Here is a 22,132-nt window from a genome sequence, read left to right on the forward strand (position 1 = left end):
TGTGGGAGGAAAATAGGAAGAATTGACTAAACACATGTTTAGTGTATGTATGATTAGGTTCAGGAACAATGCCAGGAGGAAACTATGTACAATCTCATCTGATTTTCATTACTTGTCAAAAAAGAACTAAGAAGAGAATATCTCACTGATGAGATGCTGTCTTTCTAAGTTTGGTAGAACAAAAAACAAGTTCACTTCTTTAATAAGTACAAATAAACAAGACTGATGAGGTGAACAAAAATCAATCCACAGATTCCAAAAATTTTGCAACTGTTTATTTTCAGTTCAAACATGATTGATATCAATGAGATGCAGATCCGTCCTGGTGATTCTCAGGAAATCTACCATGTCAGATAATCACCTTCCATGAAACTCAGAAAATCCAATGCTGTGCTTTAACCTACCTTTTCCCCAAATCCTTAATTTCCATACATTCTTTAAAATTATTTAAGTTTTACCACAACTATGTTTCATTTTTGTTAATATTAATATTTTACTTACAAAATACAGCAAATAATATTTTTGATATACAGCATTTTTCTTATTACTGGTATATTTTAAACTTTATTTTTTGTGAGACATTTTTTACAGTACTATGGAAAATCCTTCCAAATGAGAAATGCATAAAATGCAATTTAAAATATAATTCTTAGTAAGCAAAACATGAAAATCTTGATTTAAAGACTAAGAAAGACTATTAGATTTTAACAGACTTACTAACGAAAAACAAAAGGAGATTTTAGACAATGCTTTAAAAATGGTTAAAGAAAAAGCCTTTTTGACTTTATCTCTAACAAGACCAATACATGTTTTAGTAATGTGAAAGATGTATATATTCCTTCATTATGTTTTGAGTGTGAACTAGTAATTCAGAATTGTCTTGGAGATTTACAGCTTTTATTAGCAGAAACTGAATCTTCTCTTTCTGTAACTAGGCATTGCATTTAGAGACAGAAGAAAGCCAAATGAGCTTGTTCTGCAGCACAGTCAAGCTCTGCATGTAAAATGTCAAGACATGTAAACGAAAATAATACAAACTTAAATTTCTGTTAAAATGGTAAAACTGTGGTTATTGTGAAAGTCAACTAAAAATATAAAGTGGATAAGGATATATCTTTATGTATTATACACACACACACACATGTGCACACACACACACACATCTGTCCATCACTCACTTTTTGAAGTGTCAGATAACATTATTTCTCAAATGACACATAGGGCTTCATTTGCTATGCATAAGGTCAGTGAATATTAGCTTCATTTACACTTGGCTGAGAATCGGTTGGTGTCAACAGAAGAGGCTTAGTTCCTCCACTGAACAGGGTTAGAATCTGACAGAAAGCTGCCACTGAAGAAGATGGATGATCTTCCATGCTGACCCTTCTCCTCTGAAAGTGTCATAGTTTGGGTCTCCTTCTATCTCTACAACAAAGACCCTCTCTGAGCTTCCCAGTGGCCTTCAGTTTTATTGGTGCTAACAGGTCCAGACGTTTTCATCGATTGGATTCTCTACCTTTTTAAACACAAGAGCGTGCCCTTTTTGGCTAGCTAAACCTTGGCACAGATGTCTTTTTTTGTAATTGTGTCTCTGCTGTCTATTGGAAAGGATGCAATCAGACAGGCAAACATCATGTCAGCACAGAAAATGCTAACCTATTTATCTCAGTTTCCCAATGTCATTTTAATGAAAGTGATATGTCATTTATCTGTCGAAATTAACCTTGGATAATCTCATAGCATATTTCTAGGTGAAAAATCAAAATCTCATGCCATTTTGATGACTAATGTGTAAACAACAATTATACAGAACTATTCAGTAGGTAGAAAAAAATGTACTTTTCTAGTCATTTTATATAAAGTTATTGACAACCATATTTTAAAATGTACATACCTGAAAAAAAAATTCTACATCATTTTCAGAAATATATTTTCCTTTTTACTAGTGGCTGAAGCTGTGATATAGATCCTACCCTGACTTAAAGCATATAAAAATATTTAATACCTAACAAAGATGCTATAACAATATAATAAATTACATGCTGCTTGAGATCCTGATTGTGAGCTCTTTTAATATGTTCAAGAACTGTTATTGATACTTGAATGTGAAAGAAATTACATAACCTCAAATTCCACTTTTCAAAAACGCATATGCTAAAATGATAAAATGTTTTTACAAATAGATTTACATGTAACATATTTTAGGATAAATGACTATTATGAAACATGCAGATTTGTAACTCAGCTCTAAAATACTACAATACATAGCTATCAAAATTATTGCATACAAAATATAACAATATATTTGCACATCTGGAATTTCAGAGTTAGACAATAAATGTATGCAACATAAATATCACAATCCCCAGTACAAATGGAGAAAATTAAAAATAAAAGATTTCACTAAAACTGAAGATAAGAATTACTAATTCTAACCATGTTAACCCTTTTGTTAGACTGTAGAGAAAAATATATGATATTATATGATTCTGAAACATAATCTATTAATGAGCTTAATTCAAATATTCTGAATATTCTGAATATTATTTTTAGTGTTACTATTTTCATTAAAATTGAGAACATTATCAAATTATAGTTGAAAAAACTATTAATGAAAATTTTTTCAGCCAAAAACTTTGTTCTAGATATATCATTAACTGCAATCATTAAAATAAGTATACTTATTAAGGTGGAGAAGCACATTAAAAAAATACAATACCAACACTTACAAGAACACAGTTTCCTTCTATTTTTAATGTCATACAGGTTGTGCATCCATGATGCTCAATTTTTATTCTCTCAAGTAAATAGTATTTTTTCAAGAGAAGTTCCAATAATTTCAAATATGTATATGAAAAGCAATTATCAATTTTTATTTAGAATTTTCTTTCTATAAAACAGAGAGAACAAAATCAAAATTCTTCCTCCGATATGGAAGCCAGAAGCACCAGGAACCCAGTTTTTCTTTAAATAAAATCAGTCATTACTCTTATTTGATAAATATGCTTCTAAAACTCTAAATTAATCTTAAGAATTATTTGAATTCTGAAGAATATGCAATGTTTTTTAAGAATAAAGAAAAATGGCAAGATTTATCCCCCACAAAGTTGGGTCCAGCATAGTGTTATGTATTCAACTGACCTAAGCAGTCTACCTATGAATATTCTCACATGTCCATCAATCGATGTCAACATTCCATCGGATTCCAGTCTGACTGGCAAGTGACACTCAGTTATCTACTGACATTAATGAATAATAACCATGCCCTTTAGGTTTATATGAATATAATGGATGTACATTGTTTTCTGTGTAAATTACCCTATATTCAAAAGCAGACTTGGTTTTGTTATTTTCTTTCATATTATACATTAGGAAGTTGTTTTTACAAAAGGAAGAAAAAGAAAGTGGCTGCAAAAAGTGTGCTTAATGTGAACTCTGGTATATATCAGTCTTTTGTTTTTCTAGACAACCTTGTCCCAGCTTGTAACATATAAGCTTAAATGAGTTGTATTCACAGGTTCCTGAATATGTATGCTCTTTTACAGATCTAACATGTAGTTTGTTGTCTCTGCAACAGGGTATAAAATAACAGAAAAATCCTTAAAAACTAAAGATCAGAACAAGTTGTGTCAGCATTCTAACCTTGTTCCCTCTTACCTCTTCACCCTTAATCTGTCTTCCTGGCAGCAAAAACTATTTCTTTATATTATTTGTATATTCTTATTTGTTATTGGTCTCCATTTCTCTTTCTCAAATTGAAGCACACCATAACAGAACTACTTCAGCTTTTAGAAAAAAATAAAGATTAAGAACTTTAACTGATTAGGTACTCTTATAAACATCTTGACTGAGTTCCTTTATGGTATTGACTGACAGTGGTAATTCTGGAATTATTCAAGTCACCGTCCAAATGTTACAAAAGGGACTATGACCTTCAGCATTTATCAAAGTGTGATTTATTTTCTTAGCTCTATAAAAGAGGCCAGAATTCAAATTATGAAAATTTGCCATACAGTATGATTTGTAATTTTTATCTTGAAATTACTATTTATCTTTCCATTAAAGGAATAGTGTAGAATTTTCTCAAAGATAAATGAAAATCTAATGCCAGTGTCTAAAACACTATAATAGAAGATGCAGAAGGAAAAAAAAGAAATCAGATGGAACAGAGATTGAAAAGAACATACACTTTATTATAATGAAGAATGAGGCATATTAGAGGATGAATACATACACAGTGATGGCCTAGTAAATAATCTTGAAAATCAACAAGTGAGCTATTTGAATTTGGAGTAGTAATTGTCTCATTAGAAAAATTTACAAAGGAGGGAAATGATCCAATTGTTATGTTCGGCTCTGAAAAACACAGTTCTCCTGTATGTAATGTTTGTGTAGAATAAACATTAGACACAGTAAAGAACATGTGTTAAATAGTGAACTTTAAAATTTCCCATCAGGTTTATTTTGCAAACTAAAGCACTGTCTCGACATAACTCTGGAGCTACATGTTTTCCCAGTTCCAGCTCACAGCCTGAATGTCTAAGCTTAACGTGTTAATTTTAAAAGTCAGCTTTGAGAAATAGATTTTGCAGAAGGATGATTGCCCCTTTACCCTTGCAAGGGCAGAGAGGCTAAAGTTTAAAAGTTTCTCAGAGGAGATCTGGTCAGAAATCACATGGTAAAGTAGCAAAACTTCTGCTCCTGTGCAAATCTTCAGTTTCTGATCATGCAAGAGGTGCCCACTGTTCTCATTTTAAAACACATTTCCTAATCACTAATTGCTAAAATTTGTGTTCTTTTGTTCTAAAATACCATAGAAATTTAGAGGTATATAAAAAGTGAAGATTACTTTCTCTTCTCTTCCCAGACATAAATAGCCTTCAGGTATCTCATATGATAAAGAAAACCTGAATATCTACTTGAAAATAAAGTTTGTTTATACCTTTGTTGTTTTGTGAAGCAATATTTAAAGATGTTACTGAAGTAGCTTTATTTTATTATTTTTAAAATATGAAATAATTCAATAATATTTACAGGAATTTTCAGCCTCTTTTTGATTGTGAACTGAGATTTCCATAGAGAAAAAATCTTAACTATCCAGTACCCCCAAATTAAGGAATTAATGCATAGAAATTTGGAAATCTAAAAATGATTCAAAAAGATATTTTGTTTTCTTGCTCCACTGTGTTGACTTATGTTTTTCCCTCTTGTCGGCTGTGTGTGTGTGTGCATATTTATATATGCGTGCTTTTGGATATCTGTGGTTATGTGTGTGTATATGTATTACATGTGTGTACTGTCAAAGGAGAAAGGAAACTGAAAAGAGTAAGATGTGACTTACTTTTGAATCTGTCATTAATGAACTGTTAGAAGTACAAATGAGGACTTTAGTTGTCCCATTTATTTAAAAATAAAAAGACTAAAAAAACCCTCTAATTTATTCTTGATGATCTTTAAGGCACTCTTAAACTTGAAGAATTTATAATATTAATTGTCTTGAAAGAGATTATGCCCTAAAGGAGTATAAGAATGCCCAAAGAACATTTGTGTTATAAAGAGTGTATCATATTTGAGTGGGTGAGGGGCATATCCTACCACACATCTCTCTTCAAGGATAAAAGTACTTTATAGGAAAATGTCAACTAAAATAGGGACATTATATAATATTAGTCACTTATTTTACTGGGATGAATGTAGAATATATTATGAAACATTTTAAAAATCCATTAGGCTTATTTAACCTATATATTAGTTTAATGCCATTTGATATTATTTTCTATATCAGAACTAGTTTAGCAAATAACGATAGTGAACTACTATTAAAATAAACAGGGAACATATAAATCACTGGAAATATAGAATTGTACAGTGAATGTACTAATCTTTCATTTATTTTTCTCAGAATAAGCTTTTATCAAGCAACTCCACATATATAATTGTTTTTTAGATGTATTCTATCCCTCCACACCTATCCTAATCCCTGTCCCACCCTAATCCCTTTCCTAGTCCAACTGTCTTTTAGAAAGAATGATTCTTTTTTGCTTGTTTTGTTTAGAAACAAGGTCTAACTGTCACCCTGGCAGGGGTGCAGTGGTACCATCATCACTCACTGCTCACTGTGACCTCAACCTGAGGTCACTGAGGTTTGAGTGATCCCCCCACCTCAGCCTCCAGAGTAGCTAAGACTACAGCCACACACCACTATGCCTGACTAACTTTTCCAATTTTTGCAGAGCTGGGGTCTCACCATGTTGCTCAGGCTGTTCTCAAACTTCTGGCCTCAAGCAATCCTCCTACCTCAGCCTCCCAAACTGCTGGGATTACAGGCATCAGCTGCTGCGCCTACCAAGAATGATTTCTTAAAAAGTAGACTAGGTTATACTAATGTAATAGATCGTTGAATCATTCAACTTAAAAATGATAAATGTATGAAAGGTAGTTAATATTGTATCAGATTGATATTATGCTTTATTCATAAAAGCATCACAGTGATCTCTTCTCCAGATCTAGGTTTTCTATACAAAGTTGTAATTCAGTGTTAATGGATTCAGAGTAAGTCTGAGGCTACCACCACCACGGTCCAGGGGCTAAACTAGGTATTAATGGGGTGACACGTGAAACAAAATATTAAACACAGTATGTGTCCTTTCAAAGCCCCCTGATTTTTTAATACATTAGGAGGAACATATAACATAATCATCAGCAGTAAATAACTTAAATGACTAAAGAACATGAAAAAAAAATCGAAATCCATAAAAAATATAACCATTAAAAAACGTCCAAACTATTACAACCCAGAGTGCATTTTCCCTGGGTTTCTTTGTACTTATGTCATTCATCGACACTAAACAAAGTAAATTAAATAATAACCCTTCCATAACTCTTGACAAAATCACAGAATGTAAGAAAAATAATGCACATTTGTTTCAGCTGATGTATCACTTTGGTTTCCTGGGAAATGCTACCATTCGAGATTAATATTGCAACACATACCTTCAGATTCTATAACTTTAGACAAAGTGTGTAACATGGGTAGAAAACAAAAAATAACATTTATAACTCATTAATTTGAACCAAATTCTAAATTGAGTTATTTTACTACCAGATTAAAAAATAAAAACTTGTATGTGCATGTGACCTTCTACTTTTCACATGCTAAACTTACATGAATATCCTAATGAAGACAAGCATCCATAAAACTAAATATGTGAGACATTTTGCAGGGGATGAGGTAATTTAAAGTTATTTAAATGTGAGGAAAATTGAAACAAAAAGATTTTCTGAAATCTTTCCTCTGGTATTCATGTATCATATTTCTATGGACATAGAGAAAAATACCGAATATATAGCTGTGTCAAAATTCTCCCATGAAAATATTATTTCTACAAAATAACTAATGTCAGAAAATAACATCATGAATATTTCATAGATTAGTGATTATCTTAGAGAAAATAGCTACAAATTACACAGAAAAATCAAATCAACTGCAAAATTTTAAGGCATAATTGATTTGTATTATAACACTGTCTGCCAGAAACTGATGCCAATTTAAACTTCCACTAGAAATTTTTAAAAGACTGACCATATACATCCCAATGTTAGGTTAATCAGAAACACTCTGAAGTCACACTAAACTAACAAACCACAGAAAACTAAATCAGACACATTAATTTCCTATTTCCTTCCATATTTCCTTATACTCTTCCCCCTTTCATCAGTTCTTTCTATCCTTCTTTATTTACTGAATAAGTACCATGTCAAATGCATTGTAAGAACAAAGATGATTAAATATGGGTAAAAATAAGTATAATTTCAACTAAAACCTACAATGTTCTAATTGGAAATTGTGACATGATTCTAATTTTAAGCATCAAAATGGTATTTCCGCATGTTTTTAAAGAAAGTAAGAGCAATTACCTTTGCAAAGTACACAAGAAACTACTAACAATAGTTGTACCTGGGAAAATATACTGTGGAACTGTGTCACAGGGATGACATTTGTTCCAGATCTGTGTATGTTACCTATCCAAAAATATCCTAAAACAAGTATTTTAGTTTCTGAATATGAATCCTTTAATGAAGGGTGTAAAAAAATTGTAAAGGTAATATGTGTAGGTATAACCCAAAGAGGAAAAAAAAACATTTTGACATAATATGGAATTTATGTAATTTCCTACTTATAGAGACAATATGGTAATATTAGCTTAGGGATAATTATCATGTTTTGTTTCTTTCTGTTATTTTTTGCTTTGCAATCCAAGCTAATATTTACAACATATAATTTGGAAGCAAAACAATATAATTTTATAACAAAAGTTGCTTTCCCATATAATATAAATATAAACACACTTCAAGACCTTCTTAATATAGAAAATGGTATCAGGCTCTTAGATCTCTGTTTTTTAAGACATAAATAATGACAACAAGGGTGAAACGCCTTTTGTTTCCTCAGAGGAGGGAAAGGGAGAAATTGAAAAGAAAACATAAGGACAGTAAGAGAGAATGAGAATGTGACAACAAATAACTGTTATATTATCTTCACACAAATAAATTCCTCAAATCCAGAAGAGAGTCCTGTTTATGTTTGCTAATTATTAGCATTTTATCCTGTTATTTGCTATGAGGAAAATGAAATGTAGTTAAGTATTCCCATCCTCACAAAGTTTAAGACTACTCATATAGACTAGCCATATACAGGAAATTAAATTAATTGCATTGAAATTAATTTAAATTCATTGAATTAAATGAATCCAGAGAAAAAAATATTTGCTTTGGCATTGGGTAGTTTATGAGTAAATCTTTAAGAAACCTTATAAATATTTACTGGAAGGCTAAGGTGGTGTAAAACACTGCTAGGTATCATGGTGTGTAGGTTAAAAAAATCACAAGGTTTAGCTGTTTAAAAAAATAGAGTCTTTAAGAGGAAAACACAATGAATAAAATAAAATAGCATGCAATGATTCCCCTAGGGAAAGGGCAAAGTATAAGTATTCAAAAGAAGAAGTCAGGAATAATGGCAGGTGCTTGTAGTCCCAACTACTTGGGAGGTGGAGGCAGAGAGGGTCACTTGAGCCCAGGAGTGCCAGGCTGTAGTGTACTATGATCTACTATGGTTGTGCCTGTGAATAGCCACTGTACTCCAACCCGGGCAACACGGCAACACTCAACTCTTAAAAAAAAAAAAAAAAGAAAAAGATAAAGGAGAGATCACCTAACAGGGTATACGTGGTATTTAATTTGGTATTGTAAGGAAAGGCAGAATTTCTACAACAGGGAGACCATAAGAAAAGAAATGGCACCTACATAGGAAAAAACAAGATAGATTAAGAACAAGAAGAAAGGTACTGCCAGTAACCAACATCAGAATTGAAAAAGAAGCTAGGGAAGCCTCTTCAAGAATGTATATAATTAAGATATAATAGAAACTTGTGAGAGACATAATTGTTAATTTTTTTCTTTTTAGTTGAGGCCAAATGTTAAATAATGAGATATTGTAGAAATATCTATGGGCATGCTTAAGGTAGAGTGAAAGAACAGTAGCAAGCAGAGGGAGCAGAGGCTTCAACTGTGATAAAAATGTGACTGAAAGTTAGAAAAGAAGATAAGGTGAAGATGAGGAAATTAAAATGTCAGTGTAAATAACAGATAATTTTTCTAGGTAATTAAAAGCCTGAAGCTTTCTGAATAATGATACCATGTTGTGTTTTACAAAATACAATCTGATGACCATCTAAAGAAAGAACTGGAATCAAAAAGAGAATGACAAAGCAAGTGAAATACTTAGGATGTTAGGAAAGGTAGACATGTATTTTGTAATTATGATAAATGAAAGAAAATGTTCAGATTTGTATCACCTTTCAAGATGTTCTGAAAAAAGTTTATGTTCATAAGAGACTTTGCAATAGATAAAATGTTCCTCTATAAAGACATGATCCAGGGTATTGGTTAGGAATAAGGATTCTGAAGCCAGACTAGCTTGATTAAACAGCAATTTACCACTCTGTGATTATAAGTACTTAACCCACCATCACTATGCTTCAGTTTCCTTACATTGTTTTTATTCATGAATTTATATACATAAAAACTTATATAAGATATATAACCGTATATATGTATACATATAATCATATATATACATGTTTAGAGAGAGAGAAAGAGAGAGAGACACTTTTTACAGCAAGAGTATTTTTTCTCTTTTAAACTGGGTAATAATAGTCTCATTCTATTAGACTAAATTAGTAACACCTCCCTTTAAGGTTAAATTACTAACACATGCAAGTACTTAAAATAGGACTTGGTATCTATTAACAATTAAAAACGAACAAAATCTATGAGCTGTATTTATTGAATCCCTTCTATTAATATCTTCTACCTTTTATATAATTTAAACCATACTTGCCACTTACTCCTGTAGTACCTGAGCCCTGTTATACAGAAACCAACTTAATGTAAAAACCCACATTTTGAAGATATAATTCAAGTTGTCTTTATATAAGCTACCTGGTTACTTAGAACTTAAAATTATAGTGTATAAAAATAAAAGTTAATGTTCAAGATGTTTTGAATTATAGACAGAACAAAACATCACCCACAATCCCACTACATGGATACATTCATTGTTAGCCTATCATCTATTCTTTTTCCTATGTATATTTTGCATAATTCTAAACATCATTTTATACAAATTTTTGTTTTTTCATTCAAAATTATTAATACAAATTCAAAATTCCTTTATAGCATCATTGATATTTTATAGACTAAGTTCAATCAAGGTGATATGCCTTAACTTTGGACATTTGGGTTATTTTCAATAATTAAAATTACATACACTGCTAGTAGAAAAAAAGGATTACGTAAAAGATTTTTTGTTTTTAATGAAATGCCTTCTTAGATAAGTTAACAGGTGTTAAATTACTTGATTAAAGGATATTTAACTATTTGTGGCCTGTGAGACAGATGTTCATTTGTTCATCACCATGAAGTTTCTTTACTTAGCAAATTCCTTGTTGTATTATTAATAATAAGCATTCATTGATTATTTGCTATGTCCCACATACTATTTTTAGGGTTTGTACATACATTACTTCATTCAATTCTCACAAGAACCCTATGAGGGAGGTACTATTTTTATTAGCCCCATTTTATACTTAAAGAAATTAAGGTTTAGAGAGATTGTCCTACTTTATGCTCCTAGTAAGTTGTGAAAGCAGCATTTTGAAACTGACTCTAGCATCTGAGCTATTAACCCATTGGTGTTTCCTACATTTCTGTGTGTATATATATATACACACACACACATGATTATAAATACTATATAAAGACTCATTTGTTACGAAAATTTCATGGTACAAATTACATGCTACTTGTCTGCAAAAATAAAGTAGTTTTCAAAAACGTTGATCAAGAAACAGAGTTTAAATATTGCTAATGCTATAAAATTGAATGTATTGTTTCATTTATTAAATTATACATATGTTCATAAATTATATATTATTAAAATAATAATAGACCTCTTAACATTAATAGAAACTATTAAAAAACTGCTATCAGTAAAATTTCTTATAAAAATTATAAATGTATGATTATTTGAATTCCGCTTTACATGAAATCATGAGAAAGAAAAATTTTACTTATTTGCTTTCAAAAAATTTAAATTAAGCAATATAAGTAATGTAAGTAAATCACATTTCTATATTCTGATATATGTGCATGTAAATCTTATGTCTTTGAATTTTTTACTTCCAAATGAGGAGAATTTTTTGCAAGTAAGATTATCATCCAAATCAGAGAAAAACACTTTTCAAAGCAAAAGGAAGCAGTGTTAATTAAAAAAAAAATTATCCCAGGCATATCGGGCATATGGTCACCCTACATAGAATAAAGTTTTATTAGTTTTTAGTAACTAAAATCTACTGGATAAAGTCCAGAACAAATTTTAGGGACGTAGTGGAGTGGGGAAAAAAGACTTGAATTGGTAAACAGGATTTTTGAATTCTTATCCAATTTTGTTACTTATTAATATCTCTGAGCTTCAGTTTACATGTGTAAAATATAACAGGATCTCTCAATTTTTCAAATAACTGTAACTTTTAATCTAAGAAAATATATTGACTAGTTTGCAAAGTTGTTATGTAACTTGTAAATTTAAAAAATGCCAATAAAAGTATACTAAATGAAATTATAAATTCTAAATCAATATAAAGAGATGTCTTCATAAAAATACTATGTTTAAGAATTGGACAGAAGTTCTCCACATATTAGTAGACTTAAGAAGCATTTGATTTTCAAAATTGAGCTATTTTTTCAGTCATGAAGAGAAGCTTTTACATCAACTGTTTGAACCAACAATCAGTTTTTTATAGTAATTCACATTTCATATTGTCTTCCAGCAAACATCACAATAGGCTGCTACTTCAAAATGTGCCCAGATAAACTTGCCTTTAAGTGGCTAACCACTCTCATTTGGCTAGGGACTCACTAGCATCCTCTCCCAAACACATTAGTTTTCCTTAATATGGGAGTGGAATTTGTTTTCAAACACTTAACAGGATTATTGAAACGAAACAGGAAGAATACTATAAAGGCAAGCCTGGAGTGATTCCAGAGGCAAGTACTCTTGCAGCAATGCATTGGAATTATGCCAAGGAGGGAAGTGTTTTTGCAAATGAACATAGTTCCATAGTTAAGTAGAAGGTATTTAATTCCTTTGTCAACATTACCAAGGCTAAAAATTAAGAAAGTTATGTCATAAGCAATTTACTTGACTTATAACAACGCACACATATTCTTTCGGTTAAAACTTAAGGCGGCATCTTGCCTCCTTTAAACCATGCTTTTTTTTATTTTTTAATGAACTGTTACTACAATATTAACACCTAATTTCAAGTATTCAGAGGCAGAATTAATGAAGATGATAGTGGAGTAATTTTATTTTATTTTTAAATACCTAACAATAATTTTGGTAGTAAAATGTTTCAATTCTTCCAATTAAATTTGACAAATGTAAGTAATTTTATAGTACCATGTTTAATGAGATGATTTTTTTCATTTGAAATAACTTGAGGTTTATTTCTCATGATAAATATATCTACTTACTGTGGTTTAAGACTGCTTTTCTTACTAAATTCTATAATTAGAAGCATAAAACTCGAGCAGCTCCTGTTCACGTTTTCTTACAAATAAATGTGGAAACCACATTTTCTTAACAAATAAATGAGTTAAATTGCAAAAAGTGAAACAACAGCCACAAAAACCTGTAATCTTCTTTAAAACCTTTAAAACACAGGGCCTTTAATGTTATTTCCTATCTTTTCTCATATAAATTTAACTGTGTACCTTTATACGTATTTCTGCTTTGTTATTTTTCACATTTTAATTGTGTGAAAGTTTAAGTTCCTTCCTATCAATCAAGATCTGCATAATATTGAAACTGCTTTCACAGCTAAAGTGCAATAATGTTCCTAAAATTTTTTGTAACAGTTACTGCTGAATCCACCATCACTTTCAAGTAACTGTTAACCTCTTGTCAATTGGAACACTGCCTTTCATTGAATTGATCAGTTCATCACTGAGAATATTTCTATACTTACCCAGTGGAATAGCATTTTGCCTACAAGCAGGGATAAATCTTCATCAGTTTCTGATTTCCACATATATGGAAACTGCAGGATTTTCTACTCAATTAGAAATACTGCCAGTGAGGGAAAGGGAAAGAGGACAATGGGAGACAGGCTTGACTCCTTCAGGGACATAAAAGGAGACTGCTAAACTGGCCTATGGGACCTGAACCTGTATCATCTCCATTTGTTTTGCTCAGAGTTCACTTCACAATGTCACCTCTGGTGAAGATGATAATTGAGTGCAGAGCCATAGGCACTTTACATGCTTAGCAGCCAGCCACATGAAGTATTTAACTCTTTGAATAGGACAGAAAAAGATATTTGCTCAGTTACTCTGTTTAAAAAGTATATCCAGTACAAATATAAAGTGAGCCACAAACGTAATTTTAATATTTCTAGCCACACTAAAATAGAGTAAAAGAAACAGCTGAAATTAATTTTAATATTATCCTCTAGCCCTGTTTATCTAAAATATGATTATTTCAACATGTAATCAACACTTAAAAATGGTTAAAGACATATGTTACTTTTTTTTTTTTTTTTTTTTTTGCAGTACGGCTTTGAAATCCAGTGTGTACCTTATACTTACAGCACATCTCAATTTAGAATAGTCACTTCTCAAAACCTTAAGAGCCACATGTGGCTCCTGGGTACAGTACTGTATAGTACAGGTCTAAATTTTTAAAAAATTACTTAATTTTAAAAATATTCCACTAGAATGAGAATTTTATGGGGAAATAATCCAATTTACATACGTATATGAGGCACCTAAACACTATGAGCCATAAATCCTATTTCCTAGGATTCTCCTTGCTTTGTGACTGAAACTAGGGCAATATTGTTGCCTAGGCTCTAAAGTCAGAATGTCCCAAGTTTGAAGGTAAGCTTAGACAAATATTACTAATGTAACTGGATATCTTGATATCCTCTATTTTTTAATTGTATAAAATAGAAATGATAATGATATCCACCTTTTTAAATAAGCTTGTGTATGTAAAGGAAATGGAGGAATGTCTGCACATACTAAGTTATCAATAAAAGTTAGTTATAATAGCTATTATTATCAGTGGTCCCCTTTAGCTCAACTAAGAATTGTAAGTATAAAGCCTGTGCTTCTGGCTTTGGCGTAAAATATATATATAGATATGTGTTATTTTTAATGTATTATGTTTTATATATCATAAGTTAAAAAGATACACTAGTAATGTAACTTTATAATTTATTTTCATGAAACCTAGAAACAATATCTATCAATCTTGAAGGCCCACATGACATATTTTTAAATATTTAGCCACATAATGCTAGGAAAGAGAAAAAAAATGATTTTATAAAACAAAGAAAAAGGTTTACTAATTCATAAGTGATTGTTTCAAAACATGCAATTGATGTACTATAATAACTAAAACTTTACTTTGGCCCACTTCCACAAAAATGTGGTCATTTTTGTATTTAGTCCAAAAATAAAAATCACACCTTTCGCAGAAGTAACCACAGAGATTTAGTAAGTGAAATTTGAAAATTTTGTATCAAAGTTATAGTATTTGTATAAGATAAATCTACAAGTTTATAAATGTATTCGTTTACACCCTGCCTGTCACTAGAGCTCTTATTAACAGCCTTCTTAACCTCCTATTTACTGCTACTCAAGGCCCCAGACAATATGGGTTTAAAAATAGGAGGAATGGCATCTCATTAAATCCTGTTAAATGTCACCTCAGTCTTGCCAGGCTACAAATTCAACTACCCAGACTCCTCTCTAAACTCCATAGCCCAACGTGCAACTATTGACTTCCATATTAAGCATAGGACACATTAAATTTTAGTAACAAATATCTTTATCACCCATATTGATTATATACACTTAGTGCAGATGCTACCGTAGGGCAATCACTAAGTTCAATGGTGACTTTGTTTAAGAACAGTAGAAATGCGCTTCTGGTACAGAGCAGATTCACTTATTCAAGTAACTATTAATGTTTAAAATGTATGATATTGAAATGTAAAAAGACAAAGTAGAGTTTTAATAGGACATATTACTTACGTTCACAAGTGTCCCCTTTTTGCTGGTAGCCCGCTTTGCAGATACATTTTCCAATGGGCACTAACCATTCTCCTTCTGCACTGCAGTGCATCCTGGGGGAGTTTTCCGCCTCTTCCTCTGCACTGCTGACACATGTCCCTCGAACCTCGACTAAAGAGGAAAATTCTGAACCAGTCACTGTATCTGGAAAGATAGCTAAGTTCTCAATAATGGACCAGCACTTCTTGTAGTATACTTTGACAGAAACCAAAGCTATGCAAGCCCCTACATCCTGAAAGGCAAGATAGAATCCCTTTTTGGACAAAGGTCCAATCTCTCTCACCTCAGTGTTAAGCTTCATCTTTCTTTCACCAAGGTCACCTTGGGTAAAACTTTCATCTGCAGCAATGGTGTCTATTTTTACATAGAGATTTTCTCTTATATTCCTGCCAGTGTCATAGTCTGTTTCATAATAGTACAAATTAAATGTTTCCTTGCAAGTTCCCAGTACTCCAGGAAGACTGTTACAATCCCTCAGGGTGAATTTCAATTCTACAAAAATCCTTTGTGCATTGCCTTTAGAAATCCAGTTAGTCCGCAGCCAGTTGTTTTGGTTGGGCTCCATGACTTGGCACACCTGGTATGTTCGTATCGGGGTATAGTTCTCATCCAAACCACTAATTTCTTCCCACTGCAAAAGTTGAAAAAAGTTCATCAGGCATTCAGCAAAAAATAACATTTTGCTTTTGAAAGTGCAAGTACTTCACAAACAAGGATCTTTGAAAAAGTTAGGTTGATTCCTATCCTGGCAAAACTATAATCCAGAGAATGCAGGATTCCAGGTTCTGCTTCATCCTGGTGGTGGAACATACTTACGCTGCTTGCTTTGTGTATACATACAATAAATATTTCATTTTGTTTAATATCTTTTTGGGAGTATATTAGTGTTTTTATTTTTACATCTTTGCTTATGTTTACATTCTTCATTGAGATTATAATTTTTATAGACTAAAGCTCACAATTATTTAAATTACCAGTGAAAGTATATACGTATGGATGCCTGGCAGGATTTTTGATAAGTCAGTTGACATTTTAAGTGTCCATATCTTACTTACGATTACAGCGTACTTAAAAACATGAAGAAGAAAATGCCAACAGTACTCCGAAATGTAAAAGTATTCAACAACATGTTGATATTTATAATTTGGAATATTTTACAATCTTTTCAAAATGAGATGTAAGCAAGTAACATTTTACAGAGCTATTTATTTATTCCAGTGTTATATATAATATTGTACACAAAGCCACATAACTATAAATAAGTAGTTATAAGAGTATGATTCATTTTTATAAATAAATTGCTTTCAATAGACAATCAAATATACATGGCAAATCTGCATGCTGGATCATATTTAGTCACTTTCTGACAGGAAAAATATCAGATGTTTAAAAATGTCCATTTATATGTTGATATAATGTACACTACAAACAAATCTATATTAAATATTTTCCCAAAAAAGGAAAAAAAAGTGTATTTGTCAGAATTTGCAACAATTTCAAACTATTAAACCATATATAACATTCTCTGCCGCTCATTAATCAATAAAAGCATTTCACATAGGAGCCTTAAAAGCCTAAATGAATAGTAGTATATGTTTTTTTCTTACAATTATTAAAATATTTCCCACTTTGTATTTATGATGTCTTAATAATGAAATTGTCATCTGTTAATATTAATTTTCCCAATTAAAAATGCCAAATGCAAAACATTTGTGTTCAAGTCCAAAGTTGCATAGCATACAATATTTAAACTATTGTTTCAAGAAAAGAAGATGAGAAAATAAAAATCATGTGGTAAATAGTTTTATTTAAAATACCTGATTTGAGTATTGATTTATTTAAATGTTCTGTACAACATTAATGTATACTTTTAAAACTAGTCCTTAGAAAATTAACAAGACTGATAAATTAGCAATATAATACAATTCAGAAATTTCTTTGGTGATGTTACATATTTGGTATGATTTTGTTATACACAGCCTAATATCATGAAAGGTACTCAAATGTAGTAAAGAACCCATTTTAATGTTCAGTTTTTACTCAGTTCAGCTGGCATTTGTGACTAGTTAACAGTGTGCATATCTTCCCTTTGTTTCAGTTAGCTGCCTACAGTCTGAATGGCAATCAGCCAAATATAACCAAATGCATCCATTTGGATGGGTAGATTTCAGTCTCTTCATTAGACTGAAATTACAAAAAGAAGTAAAACTAGTAATGATATATACCAAAAATCAAATGCTCCAAAGACAAATGTGTTCCTTTTTAACAACTCCCCAGTTTGAAGAAACCAAAGCTATTTTAAAAGAATATATCCCAAGAATTCCTTTATCTAACTTCAAGAACAAATTTATTCTTTTATTCTGTGTAAGAAAAATCAATTTTACTACCCGTGAAACCCAATTAATTTTTATTTTTACTTAAAATTTTATTCCAGAGAAGAATGCTTCAGGAAAACTATGATGTAGATTACAAACATTGAGACTACATAAATTCATTTAACACAACTATTGTTTTATTATCTCACTTTCTAAGACATTATGAACATTTCCACAAATGATGCCATTGGGAAAAATGTCTTCATTCAGACACTGCATTTTTATGGTATGTTTATAGAAATGTTTTCTCAAAACTTATGTCTCAGGAACATTTTCTTTACAGTTAGGTATTTAGTCACATGTGAACTAATCTATTGCACAAATATAGAAAATATCGTCGATCAATTGTTTTCTAATATTACATGTTGATGCCTACAGATATGGAGGGTTAACTATTAACTCAAGATACTTTGGACTGATAAAATACTCATTTGAGTCCAAGATAACATTGACAGTCACAATTTGTCATTTTGTATATTACATGGATGAAATACTACAATCATATATCAGTTTACCTCTCCTCAGAGATAAAACCATCCTCTATCTCTATTTGTTTTAATTGATGGATGGTAGAAAATGGGCTACATCTGTCATTGGCAAGAAAGGTGTTTCATTTTTTATCATGAATGGCTGTCTATAACGTATATTATTTTACTCACAGAAACCACTTCTCTCAAGAAAGGTATTATATTCATACCTCCAATTCATGGAATTTTTACATTTAATCTGTAAAATGGTTGTCATTTGTTGATAATTTATCATAACCAATACAGATAACCACAATATGCATGAAAGAAATCTCTTAAAAATTAAATTTAATGAAAACTGTATTTTAAACAGATTTGTTTTGTTCATATTTTACATTCTTAAACTTCCAGTTCCTGACATGTTGATTTCATGATCTCTACAATCTCTTTCAAACTTTCATTATTCTCTTTGCAAAATATGCTACAGTTTTTATATCATAACTTATACTCCACACGTTTTCGACTTCAGATTTTTTTTAAGGTGCCAAAGACAAACTTAAATAGCAATAGGGTATCTTCTCCTTTCTCAGAGCCCTCTTCCTCGATAAGGAATAAAGAATGTGCCCTCTCTCACAATTAAAAATAACACCTGAAGACATGGATACTGAGCTGTATTTACAGATGAAAAATAATTGTTAGTATTTTTAAAGATTTACTAATATTTCGGTAGATTATTATTGGACAATCGTCATTCATATCTGTTGCAGATTTTTATTGTAATATGTGCAGGTTTTGCCATAATTTCTGCTAAATAACAGCGGATAGTACATAATATAAATTTGGAGAATCTATATAGTATGTTACAGCAAATTGTACACCAAAATGTTGAACATAGTATGTTTTTAGTTATATTTCAAAGTATATTTTGAATGATGTCAGAACTGTTTTAAAAAGAGGAAAACAGATTGATTACTTACTGTTCTAAAGAATTATATACCACTGACATGGTGATTATACTAGAAATATGAAGCAACTAAAGAGGTTTAAGTGAGTTTGTGAAAGGAATGTTCGCTGTAATTAGTTAGCATTTATAGCCTGGACCCTGAGGTATTATTCCACACAATAAGAACTCAAAAGACTATGGTTATGAGGTTTTGTTTTTTCCATTTCCCCAAGTTCTAAGTATACCTTCTCTAATCAGAGTACTCAATGTCTCATTATAAATACAACATAATACTGGACAAGATATTTGGAATTGAACAGTTTATACATGAAATATGTGAATAATGACCCTGGAGGGAAGGGAAACTTTTTTTTTTTTTTAGTTTTAAAAATAAATAGTGATATTTTATGATGAAAAAAACTTACCCCATTGGGTGGAGAGGAAATCCACTCCAACTCTGTTTGTTGTGCTTTAGAATCCAGCAGTAGTACTGAAAAAGAAAGTTGTATTTCCAGATGTTACATGAAACACTTAAGCACAAAGTACACATGTAAACATTTTTAAGGTGAATCTTTTTATATGACTATCATTTTATGACTTAAGATATGTAGTTATTTATGTAAATGAATGATATGAATACCCTCCGGATACATGAATATTCCACTTCCTTAAAGGAAAAAACATACTAAGACACCAATATTATATTTGCTATTCTTTAATTACAATATTAAAATAAATCTTAAAATGCAATATTAGAATAAAAGTGAGGGTAGAAATTTTATATGTGGTATATTAATTCTACAGTAACTATATATTAGAGTTTTGTAAACCATTGAGCTGTTAGAACTTTGTCAAATATAATGAACATACGAACATAATAAGGTATAATTCCTACATTACTCTTGATCCAGTCATTAATTTGTAACATTCTGCCAGCAGTATTTTCTATTGTCTTTTGATAATTGGAGTTTATCTTTTAAAAAAATATTTTCACATACAGTGTCTTTTCTTAAGCTAAAATGAATACAGAAATGTTAAAACTATGTTAAGCAATGTTATCAGAAAACTAAATTGCCTATTATTTGCAAGATTTTTATTCAGGTTAGTCAAACATCAGTTTTTTCGGCATTTTTTTTTTTAATTTCTAAATTTTCAAAGTGATAGCTAATTCTTAAAATGGTATAAACTCTGACTTGACTTCTAAACAGTTGTACTTCACTTTTATGCTATCAAAAAGCATAATGCAATTAATTTAATATGTATATAAAGTGTTATAAATGCTCCTGATACTATCAATATGAGAATGCATTAGAATTTCATATATTAATACACATAATATTTCTATTTGATACATTTTATTTCTTTTTTGGACAATTACTCTCTTCTAAAGCACTCACTCTTTTGGTCAAACTGGTTTCAGAGTTACATGAGTTTTTACACTTTAAAAATATTTATCTGACTCTACACCATTTTGACAAATGCATCAATTGGTCCAGAAATAATACTCAATATATTTTAAGTATGTCAATAGGCTTAACATCAGTCTCAGCAAAATGTTAAAATTTTAACTTAAAATACATGTTTGTATGATCGTTTAATAATTATACAACCCAATCACTAGGGATAAAAATATGCATTTGAAAGACAAGAAAAATCTGTTACGATAAGAAAACAAAGGAACAATTGATTATGTGTTTAAAGGAACAGTTGATTATGTGTTTAATTCCTTCACACTAGTCAAGAGTACTAACTGTAAATGAAAATAGATATAGAGACACTAGGATTTTTTGTTTGTTTGTTTCTTTGTTTAGTGTTTTACACTTAAGACTCTCAGGGAGACTTTGACAGGAAAAAAAGAAAAAAAACTTGATCAGAAACATTTGACTCCCTTTCAAATGAGAAACACACACACGACACTTTTAAAATGCCAATTTGTATTTCAACTTGTAACATCGATAAATCGCTGGACTAGCGAATTTATATAAAAAGTAATTTTTAAAGTTTATTTTTATCCTCAACAATACAGATGAAGCACAAGGAAACAATGTGGGTGGCCAGGTACTCTACTCTTTTTGAGATGCTTTCTTTATTTTTATTTTATTTTTCTTGTGTGCTGAATATAGACAACAGGATTTTAAATCCAAGTGACCTTCTTGGGTCATTTCCGAGTGTGAAATAAACATTGCGAGATTACCGTTTATTGCCATTCTGCAACCCCTCAGCTCAGCCTGGGGGTGAAAGCTAAGGACCTAAGCAGAGAGCAGTGATGGCCAACAAGTTAAGAAAGAAACAAACTAACAAATTAAAACAAAACAGAAACCGGCCCGAGAATGTTTAATCAGAAGCTGCTCTCAAGTGATCAGTGCGTCTCTCTTCTGCTCGGTCGGCTCTCTGGTTAAACCCTCAAGAGACCGCGTTTCCCTTCCCGCTCGGAGCAGAGTGCCAACCTCCCTTTGCGCCCGCGAAGGTGCAGTCAGTCCCTCGGCTCACCCGGACGCTGGGGACCAGGCCTGGGACTCCGGGGCTCCGCGCCCCGCTGTGAGGGCCGAGAGGTGATGGGAGAGGGGCTAGATTGGGGGCGCGCCCTGGCTGACCCAGGCAAGGACCGCGTGGGCAAAGGCTGGCGCCCCGGGGCTGGGGCGGGGCCG

The 22,132-nt window shown here is 31.4% G+C and overlaps 1 protein-coding gene across 6 annotated transcripts in view; it reads right to left on the minus strand.

Moving 5' to 3' along the window:
• EPHA7 (EPH receptor A7) overlaps window positions 1–22,132 on the minus strand; it is a 178,354-nt gene that overhangs the window by 153,505 nt on the left and 2,717 nt on the right. For all 6 annotated transcript variants that reach the window (XM_011956033.1, XM_011956031.1, XM_011956032.1 and 3 more), the window contains exons 2-3: window positions 19,910–19,974; window positions 15,661–16,330 (exon numbers count right to left, since the gene is read on the minus strand). In XM_011956033.1, the coding sequence (XP_011811423.1) occupies window positions 15,661–16,330; window positions 19,910–19,974 (735 nt within the window). The remainder of the gene's footprint in view (window positions 1–15,660; window positions 16,331–19,909; window positions 19,975–22,132) is intronic.

The sequence above is a fragment of the Colobus angolensis genome, unplaced genomic scaffold, assembly GCF_000951035.1.
Source record: "Colobus angolensis palliatus isolate OR3802 unplaced genomic scaffold, Cang.pa_1.0 Scaffold409, whole genome shotgun sequence".
NCBI lineage: Eukaryota > Metazoa > Chordata > Mammalia > Primates > Cercopithecidae > Colobus > Colobus angolensis.